Source organism: Aquarana catesbeiana, linkage group LG04 (assembly GCF_042186555.1).
Source record: "Aquarana catesbeiana isolate 2022-GZ linkage group LG04, ASM4218655v1, whole genome shotgun sequence".
NCBI classification, from domain to species: Eukaryota; Metazoa; Chordata; class Amphibia; order Anura; family Ranidae; genus Aquarana; species Aquarana catesbeiana.
Genome location: NC_133327.1, coordinates 625,869,134 through 625,887,525, shown reverse-complemented (window position 1 = coordinate 625,887,525; position 18,392 = coordinate 625,869,134). Strand labels below are relative to the sequence as shown.

The 18,392-nt window shown below is 55.3% G+C and overlaps 2 protein-coding genes across 2 annotated transcripts in view; one reads left to right on the top strand and one right to left on the bottom strand.

Moving 5' to 3' along the window:
• AIDA (axin interactor, dorsalization associated) overlaps window positions 1–9,800 on the bottom strand; it is a 74,211-nt gene extending 64,411 nt beyond the window's left edge. Inside the window, 3 exon segments of the mRNA XM_073628345.1 lie at window positions 9,493–9,553; window positions 9,556–9,576; window positions 9,579–9,800. Coding sequence (XP_073484446.1) covers window positions 9,493–9,553; window positions 9,556–9,576; window positions 9,579–9,714 — 218 coding nt within the window. The 5' untranslated portion in view covers window positions 9,715–9,800.
• A 497-nt stretch (window positions 9,801–10,297) lies between these two features.
• The window catches only part of BROX (BRO1 domain and CAAX motif containing), a 50,380-nt gene continuing 42,285 nt past the window's right edge, over window positions 10,298–18,392 (top strand). The window contains exon 1 of the mRNA XM_073628342.1: window positions 10,298–10,546. The gene's annotated coding sequence lies outside the window, so the exon portion shown is untranslated. The remainder of the gene's footprint in view (window positions 10,547–18,392) is intronic.

Sequence of the window (18,392 nt, the reverse complement as noted above, 5' to 3'; positions counted from 1 at the left end):
TCTACTGTTACCAATGTTACACAAGTTTCTATGAATCTTTGTATAAGACGAGGGATCAAACATATTTTTGCACACTTACTTCACAGCTGTGCTTCATATAAAGTCCCACAAACCCTTCCCGTTTTTATTACAGTACCAGGGATGGAGGCAGATGAACCTACCCCCTCATTGCCTCATATAAAGTCCCAACCCCCCCCCCCCCCTCCTCCTTTTCTCTAATCCTAGATGTAGTAGAATAGAGAAAGTGTATACTTGTATGATTAAAGTGGAACTTCAGTCATTTTTTCTCCATCTATTAAATCTTCTGCCCTTGTTGCTTTAACTTTGGACAGTATTTTTTTTCTGCCAGTAAATACCTTATACAGCCCACTTCCTATTGTTTGTCTGGTAAAAAGCCTAGGCTTCTGACATCATGCACAACTCCTTAACTCTGGTAAGAGCCTGCCAGGAAGGGAGGGTGGCTAAGTCATAAGAGGGCCAATGAGAGCTGCAGAACTGGAAATGTGCCCGTGTTTGTGTAAAGCCAGGAAGTTAACAGGCAGCATCTTCCACAAGAAAGACATGGTGCATTATCGAAGATAATTTAATAATAAAAATGTTTTATATAAAAGTGGGTACTCACAAAATGCAACTGACAAAAGGCCATAAAAACAATGCATGGAGCTAGCCTGGCTCTGAGAAAAGGGGGTGCGCCCCCGAAACGCATCAGCTGTACCCAGTATTCTGTGCATGATTGTCCATGCATTGTTTTTATGGCCTTTTGTCAGTTCCCACTTTTATATAAAACATTTTTATTATTAAATTATCTTTGGTAAGGCACTAGGTGTGCTCGCCTTCCACTTCTGTTTTTCTTGTAGTTCCTTTTGGATTACCCCATCCGAGGAAGGCAGCATACACCCAGTTTTGGATACCATTATATACCTTTCACACCACCATTTTTTGATATCTGTTACTCCACACCTTGGAAGACCTATTAGCGCTGGAAGTGACTATGTTTTTAGACAGCAGCTTCAGCTGCCCACGGTTAAAATGGATGCAGCCAGACTCAGTGGAGGGAGATTTCTGCAGCATATTTGGCAAGTTCAGAATCACAGTATATATAAAATATGCAAAGTGGTTGGAGGGAAGCTTCAGAATGACAAAGATGTTTCCATTACAAATGATGTGATCAGACTGCAGTTCCTCTTTAAATAGTAATGGAATGTATATACAACTCAGATCCACCTCCATTCTAAACCCATACCAACTTGCCACACATCCAGCTCTGTCAGCTGTCCATTTACATATTTTAAAGAACAAAATAACTAACCAGTCACAATGACAACACTGCATGCCGAGGAATGTTATCTAAAGACAGCATCCTCCACACCCCGAGAGGGCAGAGAACCCTCAGTGTTCCCAACAGAGGACCAAAAACAACAAAGAAGGAGACTTCTATATACAAAAGAAGCATGTCATCCAATCACCCGTCTGTACCCAACGAGGAGCAGGAGACCCCATGTCCACATCACCCGTCTGCCCAGTAATGGGGGGGGGGGGGGGAGGGGGCGGTCCCACCACCCGTCTGCCCCCAGTAATGAGGGGGGGGGAGGGGCGTCGGTCCCACCACCCGTCTGCCCCCAGTAATGAGGGGGGGGAGGGGGCGGTCCCACCACCCGTCTGCCCCCAGTAATGAGGGGGGGGGGGGGAGGGGGCGGTCCCATCACCCGTCTGCCCCCAGTAATGAGGGGGGGGGGGGCGGAGGGGCGGTCCCATCACCCGTCTGCCCCCAGTAATGAGGGGGGGGGGGGGGCGGTCCCATCACCCGTCTGCCCCCAGTAATGAGGGGGGGGAGGGGGCGGTCCCATCACCCGTCTGCCCCCAGTAATGAGGGGGGGGGGGAGGGGGCGGTCCCATCACCCGTCTGCCCCCAGTAATGAGGGGGGGGGGAGGGGGCGGTCCCATCACCCGTCTGCCCCCAGTAATGAGGGGGGGGGGAGGGGGCGGTCCCATCACCCGTCTGCCCCCAGTAATGAGGGGGGGGGGAGGGGGCGGTCCCATCACCCGTCTGCCCCCAGTAATGAGGGGGGGGGGAGGGGGCGGTCCCATCACCCGTCTGCCCCCAGTAATGAGGGGGGGGGGGAGGGGGCGGTCCCATCACCCGTCTGCCCCCAGTAATGAGGGGGGGGGGAGGGGGGCGGTCCCATCACCCGTCTGCCCCCAGTAATGAGGGGGGGGGGGAGGGGGCGGTCCCATCACCCGTCTGCCCCCAGTAATGAGGGGGGGGGGAGGGGGCGGTCCCATCACCCGTCTGCCCCCAGTAATGAGGGGGGGGGGGGAGGGGGCGGTCCCATCACCCGTCTGCCCCCAGTAATGAGGGGGGGGGGAGGGGGCGGTCCCATCACCCGTCTGCCCCAGTAATGAGGGGGGGGGGGGAGGGGGCGGTCCCATCACCCGTCTGCCCCCAGTAATGAGGGGGGGGGGAGGGGGCGGTCCCATCACCCGTCTGCCCCCAGTAATGGGGGGGGGGGGAGGGGGCGGTCCCATCACCCGTCTGCCCCCAGTAATGAGGGGGGGGGGGAGGGGGCGGTCCCATCACCCGTCTGCCCCCAGTAATGAGGGGGGGGGGAGGGGGCGGTCCCATCACCCGTCTGCCCCCAGTAATGAGGGGGGGGGAGGGGGCGGTCCCATCACCCGTCTGCCCCCAGTAATGAGGGGGGGGGGAGGGGGCGGTCCCATCACCCGTCTGCCCCCAGTAATGAGGGGGGGGGGGAGGGGGCGGTCCCATCACCCGTCTGCCCCCAGTAATGAGGGGGGGGGGGAGGGGGCGGTCCCATCACCCGTCTGCCCCCAGTAATGAGGGGGGGGGGAGGGGGCGGTCCCATCACCCGTCTGCCCCCAGTAATGAGGGGGGGGGGAGGGGGCGGTCCCATCACCCGTCTGCCCCCAGTAATGAGGGGGGGGGAGGGGGCGGTCCATCACCCGTCTGCCCCCAGTAATGAGGGGGGGGGGAGGGGGCGGTCCCATCACCCGTCTGCCCCCAGTAATGAGGGGGGGGGGGGGAGGGGGCGGTCCCATCACCCGTCTGCCCCCAGTAATGAGGGGGGGGGAGGGGGCGGTCCCATCACCCGTCTGCCCCCAAGTAATGAGGGGGGGGAGGGGGGCGGGTCCCATCACCCGTCTTGCCCCCAGTATTGAGGGGGGGGGGGAGGGGGGCGGTCCATCACCCGTCTGCCCCCAGTAATGAGGGGGGGGGGAGGGGGCGGTCCCATCACCCGTCTGCCCCCAGTAATGAGGGGGGGGGAGGGGGCGGTCCCATCACCCGTCTGCCCCCAGTAATGAGGGGGGGGGGAGGGGGGCGGTCCCATCACCGTCTGCCCCCAGTAATGAGGGGGGGGGAGGGGGGCGGTCCCATCACCCGTCTGCCCCCAGTAATGAGGGGGGGGAGGGGGGCGGTCCCATCACCCGTCTGCCCCCAGTAATGAGGGGGGGGAGGGGGGCGGTCCCATCACCCCGTCTGCCCCCAGTAATGAGGGGGGAGGGGGGCGGTCCCATCACCTGTCTGCCCCCAGTAATGAGGGGGGGAGGGGGGCGGTCCCATCACCTGTCTGCCCCCAGTAATGAGGGGGGGGGGGGTCCCATCACCTATAAACGTCCATATGTCAATTGTAAATGCAGAAAAAATCCAGCAATTCCTCCGGTGACTCAAGTGACATGGAAAGCAAGTAGAGTGACTGTAGTGAAAGGAACCTCCACCTTCGGTAACACAAGCCGCTCACCTCTACAGATGGACCTCTGAGTGAATCAGTCAGGTCTAAACAGCGGTTCCCTCTCAGGGATAGTGACAGGAGGAGATGCATATAGGACTGATCAAACATGCAGCAACTGGTACGCTTGCAGTGATCACATGGAAGAGATGTAAAAGAAATCTAGTGCTCTCTGAATACTGCTTAAAGATTTATTATAAAAAACAGTAGGAACACTTACAAACATTGCACTGTGCCCCAGTGCGAAGGATACGATGGGTACGCACTGGCGCCTATTGGTTATCTTGAGCAGCAGACATGCACTTAAGCGGGTGCTGTCACGTCTGGCCGTCGCCGCTGAGGAAGTCCCGCCCCCTTCTAGGGACGTAATGCATACGGCATCACCACGTGACCAGGTCTTGACGTCACCCGCGCTCTGCTCATCTATCTTTCGTGGATCATCCATCCATTCCTACGCTCGTATCCTTCGCACTGGGGCACAGTGCAATGTTTGTAAGTGTTCCTACTGTTTTTTATAATAAATCTTTAAGCAGTATTCAGAGAGCACTAGATTTCTTTTACATCTCTTCCATGTGATCACTGCAAGCGTACCAGTTGCTGATGTTTGATCAGTCCTATATGCATCTCCTCCTGTCACTATCCCTGAGAGGGAACCGCTGTTTAGACCTGACTGATTCACTCAGAGGTCCATCTGTAGAGGTGAGCGTGCTTGTGTTACCGAAGGTGGAGGTTCCTTTCACTACAGTCACTCTACTTGCTTTCCATGTCACTTGAGTCACCGGAGGAATTGCTGGATTTTTTCTGCATTTACAAATGACATATGGACGTTTATTGATTGTTCTTATTAGTATTTATTTATGCGCTATACTGCCTTTTATTTTCATTTGTGTTTTGGGATTTGGTAAATTTACTCTCAGTACTACAGCTGCTTCTAGTTAGGATTTTATGGTCCGCGCTGGTTGATTTTACTTGTACGGACCCATCACCTGTCTGCCCCCAGTAATGAGGGGGGGGGGAGTGGGCGGTCCCATCACCTGTCTGCCCCAGTAATGAGGGGGGGGGGGAGTGGGCGGTCCCATCACCTGTCTGCCTCCAGTAATGAGGGGGGGGGGGAGTGGGCGGTCCCATCACCTGTCTGCCCCCAGTAATGAGGGGGGGGGGGAGTGGGCGGGTCCCATCACCTGTCTGCCCCCAGTAATGAGGGGGGGGGAGTGGGGCGGTCCCATCACCTGTCTGCCCCCCCCAGTAATGAGTGGGGCGGTCCCATCACCTGCCCCCAGTAATGAGGGGGGGGGAGTGGGCGGTCCCAGAACCTGTCTGCCCCCCAGTAATGAGGGGGGGGGGGAGTGGGGCGGTCCCATCACCTGTCTGCCCCCCAGTAATGAGGGGGGGGGAGTGGGCGGTCCCATCACCTGTCTGCCCCCCAGTAATGAGGGGGGGGGGAGTGGGCGGTCCCATCACCTGTCTGCCCCCCAGTAATGAGGGGGGGGGAGTGGGCGGTCCCATCACCTGTCTGCCCCCAGTAATGAGGGGGGGGGGAGGTGGGCGGGTCCCATCACCTGTCTGCCCCCCAGTAATGAGGGGGGGGGGGGGAGTGGGCGGTCCCATCACCTGTCTGCCCCCCCAGTAATGAGGGGGGGGGGAAGTGGGCGGTCCCATCACCTGTCTGCCCCCCCAGTAATGAGGGGGGGGGGGGGAGTGGGCGGTCCCATCACCTGTCTGCCCCCCAGTAATGAGGGGGGGGGAAGTGGGCGGTCCCATCACCTGTCTGCCCCCCAGTAATGAGGGGGGGGGGGAGTGGGCGGTCCCATCACCTGTCTGCCCCCCCAGTAATGAGGGGGGGGGGGAGTGGGCGGTCCCATCACCTGTCTGCCCCCCAGTAATGAGGGGGGGGGGGGGGAGTGGGCGGGTCCCATCACCTGTCTGCCCCCCAGTAATGAGGGGGGGGGGAGTGGGCGGTCCCATCACCTGTCTGCCCCCCAGTAATGAGGGGGGGGGAGTGGGCGGTCCCATCACCTGTCTGCCCCCAGTAATGAGGGGGGGGGAGTGGGCGGTCCCATCACCTGTCTGCCCCCCCCCAGTAATGAGTGGGCGGTCCCATCACCTGCCCCCAGTAATGAGGGGGGGGGGAGTGGGCGGGTCCCATCACCTGTCTGCCCCCCCAGTAATGAGGGGGGGGGAGTGGGGCGGTCCCATCACCTGTCTGCCCCCCAGTAATGAGGGGGGGGGGAGTGGGCGGTCCCATCACCTGTCTGCCCCCCAGTAATGAGGGGGGGGAGTGGGCGGTCCCATCACCTGTCTGCCCCCCCAGTAATGGGGGGGGGGGGGGAGTGGGCCGGTCCCATCACCTGTCTGCCCCCAGTAATGAGGGGGGGGGAGTGGGCGGTCCCATCACCTGTCTGCCCCCAGTAATGAGGGGGGGGGGAGTGGGCAGGTCCCATCACCTGTCTGCCCCCCCCAGTGAGATGAGTGGGCGGTCCCATCACCTGCCCCCAGTAATGAGGGGGGGGGAGTGGGGCGGTCCCAGAACCTGTCTGCCCCCCAGTAATGAGGGGGGGGGAGTGGGCGGTCGGTCCCATCACCTGTCTGCCCCCCAGTAATGAGGGGGGGGGAGTGGGCGGGTCCCATCACCTGTCTGCCCCCCAGTAATGAGGGGGGGGGAGTGGGCGGTCCCATCACCTGTCTGCCCCCCAGTAATGAGGGGGGGGGGAAGTGGGCGGTCCCATCACCTGTCTGCCCCCCAGTAATGAGGGGGGGGGGAGTGTGGCGGTCCCATCACCTGTCTGCCCCCCAGTAATGAGGGGGGGGGGGGGAGGTGGGCGGTCCCATCACCTGTCTGCCCCCCCCAGTAATGAGGGGGGGGGAGTGGGCGGTCCCATCATGTCTGCCCCCCAGTAATGAGGGGGGGGGGAAGTGGGCGGCTCCCATCACCTGTCTGCCCCCCAGTAATGAGGGGGGGGGAGTGGGCGGTTCCCATCACCTGTCTGCCCCCCAGTAATGAGGGGGGGGGGGTGGGCGGTCCCATCACCTGTCTGCCCCCCAGTAATGAGGGGGGGGGGGGAGTGGGGCGGTCCCATCACCTGTCTGCCCCCCCAGTAATGAGGGGGGGGGGAGTGGGCGGTCCCATCACCTGTCTGCCCCCCAGTAATGAGGGGGGGGGGGAGTGGGGCGGTCCCATCACCTGTCTGCCCCCCAGTAATGAGGGGGGGGGGGGAGTGGGCGGGTCCCATCACCTGTCTGCCCCCCAGTAATGAGGGGGGGGGGAGTGGGCGGTCCCATCACCTGTCTGCCCCCCAGTAATGAGGGGGGGGGGAGTGGGCGGTCCCATCACCTGTCTGCCCCCCAGTAATGAGGGGGGGGGAGTGGGCGGTCCCATCACCTGTCTGCCCCCCAGTAATGAGGGGGGGGGAAGTGGGGCGGTCCCCATCACCTGTCTGCCCCCCAGTAATGAGGGGGGGGGGGGGAGTGGGCGGTCCCATCACCTGTCTGCCCCCCAGTAATGAGGGGGGGGGGGGGGAGTGGGCGGTCCCATCACCTGTCTGCCCCCCAGTAATGAGGGGGGGGGGGGAGTGGGCGGTCCCATCACCTGTCTGCCCCCCAGTAATGAGGGGGGGGGGGGGGGAGTGGGCGGTCCCATCACCTGTCTGCCCCCCAGTAATGAGGGGGGGGGGGAGTGGGCGGTCCCATCACCTGTCTGCCCCCCCAGTAATGAGGGGGGGGGAAGTGGGGCGGTCCCATCACCTGTCTGCCCCCCAGTAATGAGGGGGGGGGGGAGTGGGCGGTCCCATCACCTGTCTGCCCCCCAGTAATGAGGGGGGGGGGGGAGTGGGCGGTCCCATCACCTGTCTGCCCCCCAGTAATGAGGGGGGGGGAGTGGGCGTCCCATCACCTGTCTGCCCCCAGTAATGAGGGGGGGGAGTGGGCGGTCCCCATCACCTGTCTGCCCCCCAGTAATGAGGGGGGGGGAGTGGGCGGTCCCATCACCTGTCTGCCCCCCAGTAATGAGGGGGGGGGAGTGGCGGTCCCATCACCTGTCTGCCCCCCAGTAATGAGGGGGGGGGAGGTGGGCGGTCCCATCACCTGTCTGCCCCCCAGTAATGAGGGGGGGAGTGGGCGGTCCCATCACCTGTCTGCCCCCCAGTAATGAGGGGGGGGGGAGTGGGCGGTCCCATCACCTGTCTGCCCCCCAGTAATGAGGGGGGGGGGGGGGGAGTGGGCGGTCCCATCACCTGTCTGCCCCCCAGTAATGAGGGGGGGGGGAGTGGGCGGTCCCATCACCTGTCTGCCCCCCCAGTAATGAGGGGGGGGGGGATGGTGGGCGGTCCCATCACCTGTCTGCCCCCCAGTAATGAGGGGGGGGGGAGTGGGCGGTCCCATCACCTGTCTGCCCCCCCAGTAATGAGGGGGGGGGGAGTGGGCAGGTCCCATCACCTGTCTGCCCCCCAGTAATGAGGGGGGGGGAGTGGGCGGTCCCATCACCTGTCTGCCCCCCAGTAATGAGGGGGGGGAGTGGGCGGTCCCATCACCTGTCTGCCCCCCAGTAATGAGGGGGGGAGTGGGGCGGTCCCATCACCTGTCTGCCCCCCAGTAATGAGGGGGGGAGTGGGTGGGCGGTCCCATCACCTGTCTGCCCCCCAGTAATGAGGGGGGGAAGTGGGGCGGTCCCATCACCTGTCTGCCCCCCAGTAATGAGGGGGGGGAGTGGGCAGGTCCCATCACCTGTCTGCCCCCCAGTAAATGAGGGGGGGAGTGGGGCGGTCCCATCACCTGTCTGCCCCCCAGTAATGAGGGGGGGAGTGGGCGGTCCCATCACCTGTCTGCCCCCCAGTAATGAGGGGGGGAGTGGGCGGGTCCCATCACCTGTCGCCCCCCCAGTAATGAGGGGGGGAGTGGGCGGTCCCATCACCTGTCTGCCCCCCAGTAATGAGGGGGGGAGTGGGCGGTCCCATCACCTGTCTGCCCCCCAGTAATGAGGGGGGGAGTGGGCGGTCCCATCACCTGTCTGCCCCCCCAGTAATGAGGGGGGGAGTGGGCGCGGTCCCATCACCTGTCTGCCCCCCAGTAATGAGGGGGGGAAGTGGGGCGGTCCCATCACCTGTCTGCCCCCCAGTAATGAGGGGGGGAAGTGGGCGGTCCCCATCACACTGTCTGCCCCCCAGTAATGAGGGGGGGAGTGGGCGGTCCCATCACCTGTCTGCCCCCCAGTAATGAGGGGGGGAGTGGGCGGTCCCATCACCTGTCTGCCCCCCAGTAATGAGGGGGGAAGTGGGCGGTCCCATCACCTGTCTGCCCCCCAGTAATGAGGGGGGGAGTGGGCGGTCCCATCACCTGTCTGCCCCCCCAGTAATGAGGGGGGGAGTGGGCGGGTCCCATCACCTGTCTGCCCCCCAGTAATGAGTGGGCGGTCCCATCACCTGTCTGCCCCCCAGTAATGAGTGGGGCGGTCCCATCACCTGTCTGCCCCCCAGTAATGAGGGGGGAGTGGGCGGTCCCATCACCTGTCTGCCCCCAGTAATGAGTGGGCGGTCCATCACCTGCCCCCCCCCCCCCAGTAATGAGGGGGGAGTGGGCGGTCCCATCACCTATCTGCCCCCCAGTAATGAGTGGGCGGTCCATCACCTGCCCCCCCCCCAGTAATGAGGGGGGGAGTGGGCGGTCCCATCACCTGTCTGCCCCCCAGTAATGAGGGGGGAGTGGGCGGACCCACGTCCCCCCATGCCAGCCCCGCCCCCGCCGTGCCCCCCACTCACATTGGTACTCATCGATGGCCTCCACTAGCTGCCCCCACGAGTCGAAGTCGGTGCCCTCCTGAAGCTTGCGTTCCATTTGTGAGGGTCTTGTTCCGCTCAGTCATGGCTGGGCACTGGGCGGCCTCTCTCACGTCTGCATCCTCCGGAACTCCCGGGACGGTTCCCCCCACTGCCGCCTGCAGATGCTGCTGGTGCCCCTCCTCTGCAGCCAAGCCCATCACTCAGAGGGACAGGAAACCCCGCCGCCCCTCAGCCAACCCCGCCCTTCCCATCCAATCCCGTGCTTTCCAAGCCTCACTCTCACCGGGAAATCCCACCTCTTGTCACTTTGTCGAGGCCTTGATTGGTGGGTGAAAAAAGACAGGGCACCGCCCACCTATATATACTTCCAGCACGCCGCGTCGTTTCCAGACGACAGCTTCGGCTCGCAGACGGAGTGGTGCGCAAGCGCATCGCGCCCTCGCCTGAAGCATGACATCATCGGCTTTCTCTATAGGCGGGGACAGAAGGAGCCACGGGGTCTGTGGTGTCCTGTAGACACGCCCCATTCACACAGGGCAACACGACTTGCCGGTCGCCTCAGCGAGGCGACCTGCAAACGAATGGCCGGCGACTTGCAAAACGACTTCTGCATAGAAGTCTATGCAAGTCGCCCCCAAGTCGCCCCCGAAGTCGTACAGGAACCTTTTTCTAAGTCGGAGCGACTTGCGTCGCTCCCTTAGAACGGCTCCATAGTACAGAACGGGAGGCGACTTGTCAGGCGACTAGGTCGCCTGACAAGTCGTCCCTGTGTGAATGGGGTCATGTGTGAATGGGGTCATCCCTGTGTGAATGGGGTCAGCTGGAGCTGCGCGCATGCGCGGACGGGTCCTTCCCATGTTTACCTGTCGCTTTAATCACGTGGCTCCTCCTCCCACAGCAGTGAGGTGGAGACTTCTTCAAGTGTCACAACCAGGAAGAGAGCTGCTGTGTGATTGGAGCTTGGCTGGGACTCTGAGGGAGCTTTGCAGGGGCCACATCGTCATTGAGAAGAGCCCGGGGCCCCCAGGGGTGAGTATGAAGAACATTCAGCAAAGGGGGGACACCTGTTGTTCTGTGGGGGGGGGGGACTACAGATCTCAGCAGACACAACAAGGCCTGCTGGGGGTTGTAGTCCTTGTGCTGATGGGGAATAGTATCAGAAGAGGGAGCTGACTGATCATATTATTATTATTATTGCTTTTCAAATGAATGGCAGCACCCTGACTGTCATCAGAGGGATGAATAAGAAGTCAGGTCAGAAAGCCTTGTGTGATTGCAGAGGTTATCCCCTGAAATATGTGGCATCAGAGGCCTGCCCTCCATAGGAGTAAGCGTGTGCCCTCGACTGAACATACATGTTTATGGGACAGACAGCAGAGCTGATCACCCCAATGTCTGTGGGCCCCTTACAGTGATCTATGGAGGCTGAATTGTCCTTCTTATAATGTTAGTTCCCTTGGCTTCAATGCTGCGTGAGCTGCGGACCTACTAAAATATGTATAAAGACACTCATTACAGCCTGCTTCTTCCAGGTCTGAGGCTTCAGGCCTCATACACACTAGGCTTAAAGTGATTTTAAACAATCTTCTTGTAAAACAACCCATTCAGTTTACAATAGAAATGAAAGACAAAACATTTCTGTATAGATTAAAAAAAAAAAAAAACATTATAAATACTTTTTTTTTATTTATTATAAGTGATCACATATCCTCTGTTCTCAGCTGCATAAGTGCTGAGGGGAGGAGAAGCAGCAGCACACTGAGCTTCCCAGTGAATGGCTGTACAGCAGGGGGCGTGTCAGGACAAATCTGATCATTGGAGGAGAGAGAAGTTCATTCCTTTTTGATCTAAGAACAAAATGTTACTTACTTTAAGACCCCTTTCACACCGAGGGCGTTTTGCAGGCGCTATAGCGTTAAAAATAGCGCCTGCAATCCGCCCTCAAACAGCTGCTCCAATGTCTCCAGTGTGAAAGCCGCTTTCACACCGGAGCGCTGCACTGGCAGGACGTCAGGAAAAGTCCTGCCAGCAGCTTCTTTGGAGCGGTGAAGGAGCGGTGTGTTTACCGCTCCTCCACCGCTGCTCCCCATTGAAATCAATGGGGCAGCGCTGGGACACCACCGGCAAAACGCCACTATTGCGGCGCATTGCGGGCGGTTTTAACCCTTTCTTGGCCACTAGCGGGGGGTAAAAGTGCCCCGCTAGCAGCCGAAATGCGCCGCAAATCCGACGGTAAAATACCGCTAAAAATAGCAGCGTTTTACCGCCAACGCTATAGGCAGCTCGGTGTGAAAGGGGTCTTATAGTTATCTCTGAGATAAACTTGGCAGGCTGCCTGGATTTTTTATTTTTTTCGTCAGATGTGAGCAGAGAACTCTGCACTTGTTACATAGAATTGGGGAAATGCTGTTTTAAGATCCGGGTGGGGGGGGGGGGGTAGAATAGTGCAGCTCTAATTTAAAAAAAATATATTGACGTTTCAAAACAGATACATTCCTGGAATGCCGGGATTGCCAACTGTCACATTTGCTTGTGTCCTCAACCTAACTGTCAAACCATCAATTGGCTGGTGTCATAACTGATCACATGTGTAGCACCATGGCAGTTGCAGATCAAACAGAAGCATCTTCCTTGGCTGTAAAGGATAGGGGGGTTTAATTCCACTTAAATTGGTTGTAAACCCTCCCTCCTGACTTTTAACTATAGGCAAGCCTAGAATAAGGCTTACCTATAGGTAGTGGAAATATCTCCTAAACGTGCGCCGTTTAGGAGATAAAATAAAAAAATAAGTAAGTATAAGTTAATATGGGACTTTAAATGAGGCAGGTTCAAACACAAATTGGGAGTAAAAATTAATATTTTTAATTGCTTGCCGCCCACCGGCTGTCATATGATGGCCAGGCGGCGCGGCTCTCGTTCTGGGAGGGCGTCGCATGATGCCCTCACCTTCCCTGCCCACCAGGGGGCGCACGCACACTGGCGGCGGCAATCGCGTGCGCCCGCCGTGTCACTGGGAACCCGATGCAGGTGCCCGGCAGCCACGATGTCCGCCGGGCACCCGTGATTGCCCGGTAACACAGCAGGACCGTGGATCTGTGTGTGTAAACACACAGATCCACGTCCTGTCAGAGAGGAGAGGAGACCGATGTGTGTTCTCAGTGTAGAGCAACACTGATCGGTCTCCTCCCCTTGTGAGTCCCCTCCCCCTTCAGTTAGAAACACTCCCTAGCAACATAATTAACCCCCTCGATCACCCCCTAGTGTTAACCCCTTCCCTGCCAGTCACATTTATACAGTAATCAGTGCATTTTTATAGCACGGATCGCTGTATAAATGTGAATGGTCCCAAAAATGTGTCAAAAGTGTCTGATATGTCCTCCACAATATCGCAATCATGAAAAAAATCGCAGATCGCCGCCATTACTAGTAAAAAAAATTAAAAAATAATAATAATAATAAAAATGCTACAAATCTATCCCCTATTTTGTAGACGCTATAACTTTTGCGCAAACCAATCAGTATATGCCCATTGCAATTTATTTATTTTTTTTTTTTACCAAAAATATGTAGAAGAATACATATCGGCCTAAACTGAGGAAAAAATTTGTTAAAAAAAAAAAAAAAATTGGATATTTCTTATAGCAAAAAGTAAAAAATATTGTGTGTTTTTTTTTTTTTTTTCAAAATTGTCGCTCTTCTTTTGTTTATAGCGCAAAAAATAAAAACCACAGAGGTGATCAAATGCCACTAAAAGAAAGCTCTATTTGTGGGGAAAAAATAATAAAAATTTCATTTGGGTTTAGTGTTGCATGACCGCGCAATTGTCATTCAAAGTGTGACAGCGCTGAAAGCTGAAAAATAGCCTGGGCAGGAAGGGGGTGAAAGTGCCCTGTATTGAGATGGTTAATGTACATGAGTGTCAAGTTGCGTAACGTTATATATAACAAATAATTGCTCAATGCATATGCAGACATCTTGGGAAGTACATAGCATACGTATAAACAGAGTATAAAACATGATTGCCATAACAGGGGGACAACAATACATATTTCATGAGTATGACTTGTAATGCAGTTAAATTCATAAAAATCTTGATGGGAATGTGAGGGGTTACATCCTCAAAAGCTTGACGCGTTTCGGTGGTAAACCGACTCATCAGGAGCAAATATTGAATATCTGTAAATTAATGGAAATGTTCTAAATCAAAAAATGGGGCCCATGATATGTAAAGTATTATATGTAAAAAGGTATATATAGAGCGAAGAGATGGTCAAGTCCACAAACTTACATCCCATTGGAACACTGAACTCCGAATGGTCCTGGTGTGCAGGAGTCACCATATCAAGCCTCCCCGGGAGCTGAGGTATAGAAGTCCACCCATAAACAGCAGGCCCTCACCGAAACGTCCCCAACCAGGGAACAAATGTAGTATATTGGGTATTGTGCCAATAGTGGCAAGTAAATCTGTAAGATAATTAAAAATATTGTATATGATACACCCGGCAGCACTGTCAAGCACAGAGAGAATAGGGATACATGGAGGAAAAGGTGACAAAGAAGTGCAAGATGGGGCGTAGGTGAGAATATACCTACTGGATGGTGTGCAAAACAGAGATAAGGGTAGGATGTAAAAAAGACCAGTGAGAATTCTGGAAGAGTAGATACACACTGGGAGCATGCTTGAAGAAAAGGAACCTATTGGGTGATGTTCGTGAGAGAACGATATAGGTGTAGAGTGAAAAAATGGAATGTAAACAAACCGTGACATATAGAATTACCCTGTAGTACCGGGTATAGGTTATACGTGTGCAGTGAAGCAAGCAGTGCAAGCCGGTCATCTGGTCAGTTGTAAATGGGGACTCCCGGGTGGGGCGGACAATACCAACGTCACACAAGCGTGATGACGGGCGGGAAGTGTCTGCCCGCCAATGGCGCCAAACCTAATCCTGCCAGTATATTAGCCAGATGGAAAATACCACGAGACCAGACGGCGCCAACTGAGGACGTCACTGGTGCGGCATATGCGTGGCGTCGATACACACAAGGCTGTCCGTCCCCATGACACCCGTCAAATGCAAGGGCGGCAAGAGGCGGCGCCTGATGCGAATCGCAGCTCCCGGGAAATGAAAGATAAAGGCAACCAAAGCAAAGCAGGCACGATGAACAGTATCCACTAGAGATGAAAGTAGGTAAAAAAAAGGGGGCATATCTAAACACCACGTATCGCAAGTGCATATAAATAGTACATAACATCCAGAGGGTGGGGGTCATAAGATCCCATCTAACCCTAAGGTAAGTATATAGGTATTGAAGAGGTAGCTGCATGCTACCCATTGTGTTGGAACTCTGCCTCCATCCCGGTTTAAACATACAACAGAGGTGGGGGGGGGTGTATAGCTCAATATACTGGGACTTTAAATGAAGCGCACAAGGAAAGGGGGTAGTGCGCCTCCATCCCTATTCTAAATTCAAAAAATAATAAGAGAGTATGGGACTTTAGAGAAGGCAGGTTCAAACACAAATTGGGAGTAAAAATTAATATTTTTAATGTACATGAGTGTCAAGTTGCGTAACGTTATATATAACAAATAATTGCTCAATGCATATGCAGACATCTTGGGAAGTACATAGCATACATATAAATAGAATATAAAACATGATTGCCATAACAGGGGGACAACAATACATATTTCATGAGTATGACTTGTAATATACAGTAAAATTCATAAAAATCTTGATGGGAATGTGAGGAGTTACATCCTCAAAAACTTGACGCGTTGGCCGTTTAGGAGATTTTTCACTTGTAATCGGCGCATGAGCTGTGAAGAAATGGACCTCCGTGCCGTTTCTTCCCCAGCGTGTGCTGTTACTGATGGCTCCCGTGCGCGTGTGCGGGAGTGACGTCACGCGGCTCCGGCCAGTCACAGAGCCGGAGTCTGCGGCCCCCAGAAAGTAGAGGGGCGAAGATGGACGCAGCCTGCACAGGGGACAGCGATGGATTCATTTGCAGGCAAGTGTCACATAATATACTACGGTAGCCCATTATGCTTTTAATTTGCAGGTAGCAAAAGAGGAAGTAAAATCCATCAAGGTTTACTTCCTCTTTATAGACTGTCAGCAGTGCCTAAAAATAGAGAGCAACTGAGCATGTGCAGAGCAGAGTGAGACAGTATATTATTGGATTTTTAACAGTATAGACACTTTTTTATTTTTAATGTTTTCCATAGCTATATCTGTGAAAGGGGCCGACCTGAAGTGATCTTAGCAGGACTTAATTTTCTGACTAAAGTTCCACTTTAAAGCAGAGTTCCACACAAAAATGGAACTTCCGCTTTTCGGAACCCTCCCCCCCTCCGGTGTCACATTTGGCACCTTTCAGGGGGGAGGGGGGTGCAGATACCTGTCTAAGACAGGTATTTGCACCCACTTCTGGCATAGACTCCCATGGGAGTCTACGCCTCTTCCAGTCCCCACCGCGCTGTCTGCTGGGAAACACACAGCTCCCAGGAGAGAGCGGGGACCACTTGGGATGCGCAGCGCGACTCGCGCATGCGCAGTAGGGAACCGGGAAGTGAAGCCGCAACGCTTCACTTCCTGATTCCCTCACCTAGGATGGCGGCGGCAGCTGCCGAGAACCGAACAGGTTCTCGGCGTCCCCTGCCGACATCGCTGGACCCTGGGACAGGTAAGTGGCCATGTATTAAAAGTCAGCAGCTGCAGTATTTGTAGCTGCTGGCTTTTAATATTTTTTTTTTTGGGCGGTGTGGGTGAACCCCCGCTTTAAGCTGCCTATGGCTACAGACAGGAGTGCTTTTTGTGCCAGTGACACAATGCTTCAAACCCACTCCAAAAACTACCCGACATGTAGCTTGCCGCCTGTCGAACGTATTCCAATTGTGTTTGTCGTCAAGAATGTGGCTAAAACAGGTGATGAGGAGGAATCACGTTGCCTCCTCACCACCTGTGAAAAGTGATCTGAACACTCTTTAGAGGACCGGTAGATTTAGACGCACATTTAAATCTACCCTTATGGTGCCCAAACACTAGATAAAAAATCACTTGAAAATCTCCCACTTGGACTGTTCGTTTCGTTTTTTGTAAACTTGATGGGCACAAATTGGAAATCGGTTGTGACGTTTTTTAGCCAAAAAACTGAGGGAAAAGTTTGGAAAACTTCTGCTGAACGGACGATAAATTGAAAGGTCAACGTGTTTCTCGCTCGTTAACCCGTTGGCGCAGAGCAGCCCCATATTTGCATGAATTGGGGTTATTACAGCTGTGCCGAGATCGCGTGCTCTGTGCTCTCCCAGGACAGTTACCAGCACCTAACCGAAAGCTCGTGATCGGGAGTTTTCCGATTACATGACAGCCAATCACAGTGGTCACATGATCTAAAACCCCACCTTCTCCCAGCATCCGAAATCTTTTAAAGGGCCAGGAGGGGCCGGCGCTAAGAGGTTAAAGGAATTGTAAGGTCAGAAGGTTTTTTATTTTAATGCATTCTATACATTAAGATAAAAAGTCTTCTGTGTGCAGCAGCCCCCCTAATACTTACAGAGTCCCATCTCTGTCCAGTGATGTCCACAAGTGTCTCAGCTGTCCGAGACTCTCCCTCCTGATTGGCTCAGACACAGCAGCAGCGCTATTGGCTCCTGCTGCCTTCAATCAAAGTCAATCGGCCAATCAGGAGAGAGAGGGGGCAGGGCCGGCCACTGCTCCATGTCTGAATGGACACAGGGAGCTGTGACTCGGCTTGGGTACCCCCATAGCAAGCTGCTTGCTGTGGGGGCACTCGACAGGAGGGAGGGGCCACGATCACAGAAGAGGGACCCGAGAAGAGGAGGATCCGGGCTGCTCTGTGCAAAACCACTAAGGCCCCTTTCACACTACGGAGACTTCAAAGTGGCATGATTTTTTCAGCGAGTTTATACGCAATTTTGCGGCTGCAATTTTTGATGCGGTTTCAGGGAATGCTGTAAACTTGAGGTCTATGGACCTCAGCTCGCATGAAAGTCGGACCAAAGTAGTACAGGGACTACTTTGAAGTCAGTGCGACTTGAAGTCACACAGATCTGAATGGTACTCATTGGAAATCATGGGGTGCGACTTGTCATGCGACTTGGGATGATGGCAATACCGTTTGTTCTCATGACCATGTGTTTGTCTTTCGAAAACGCGTTCAGGCGATTTTTCGACTGGTGTATGCCTTACATTACTTTCACAGTGGCCTCGCCCGTAACACGATTCCTGTCTTAACCACTTGCCCACTGCCCGTCTTCGATTGACGGTGGCAGAATGGCACTCCTGCACAAAACGCTGTAGCTGTACGGTGGGTGCTTCAAGAAGTATTGGGGGCGCGCGTGCCGCCGCGTCGCTAAGGAGCCGATACGATCTCCGCTGGGCACCAACGATCGCTCGTGATAGAGCGAGGATGGGGATTTGTGTGTGTTTATATACACACAAATCCGTGTCCTGTCAGGGGATATGAGACAGATCGTGTGTTCCTAGTATATAGGAACAACGATTGGTCTCCTCCCCAAGTCAGTCCCATCCCCCCCACAGTTAGAACACACAGTCAGGGAACACATTTAACCCCTTGATCTCCCCCTAGTGTTAACCCCTTCCCCACCGGTGACATTTATACAGTAATCAGTGCATTTTTATAGCACTGATCGCTGTATAAATGTCTCTGGTCCCAAAAATGTGTCAGAAGTGTCAGATCTGCCCGCCGCAATGTCGCAGTCCCGATAAATATCGCAGATCGCCACCATTACTAGTATTAAAAAAATAATATTAAAAATGTCATAAATATATCCCCTATTTTGTAGACGCTTTACTTTTGTGCAAACCAATCAATATACGCTTATTGCAATTT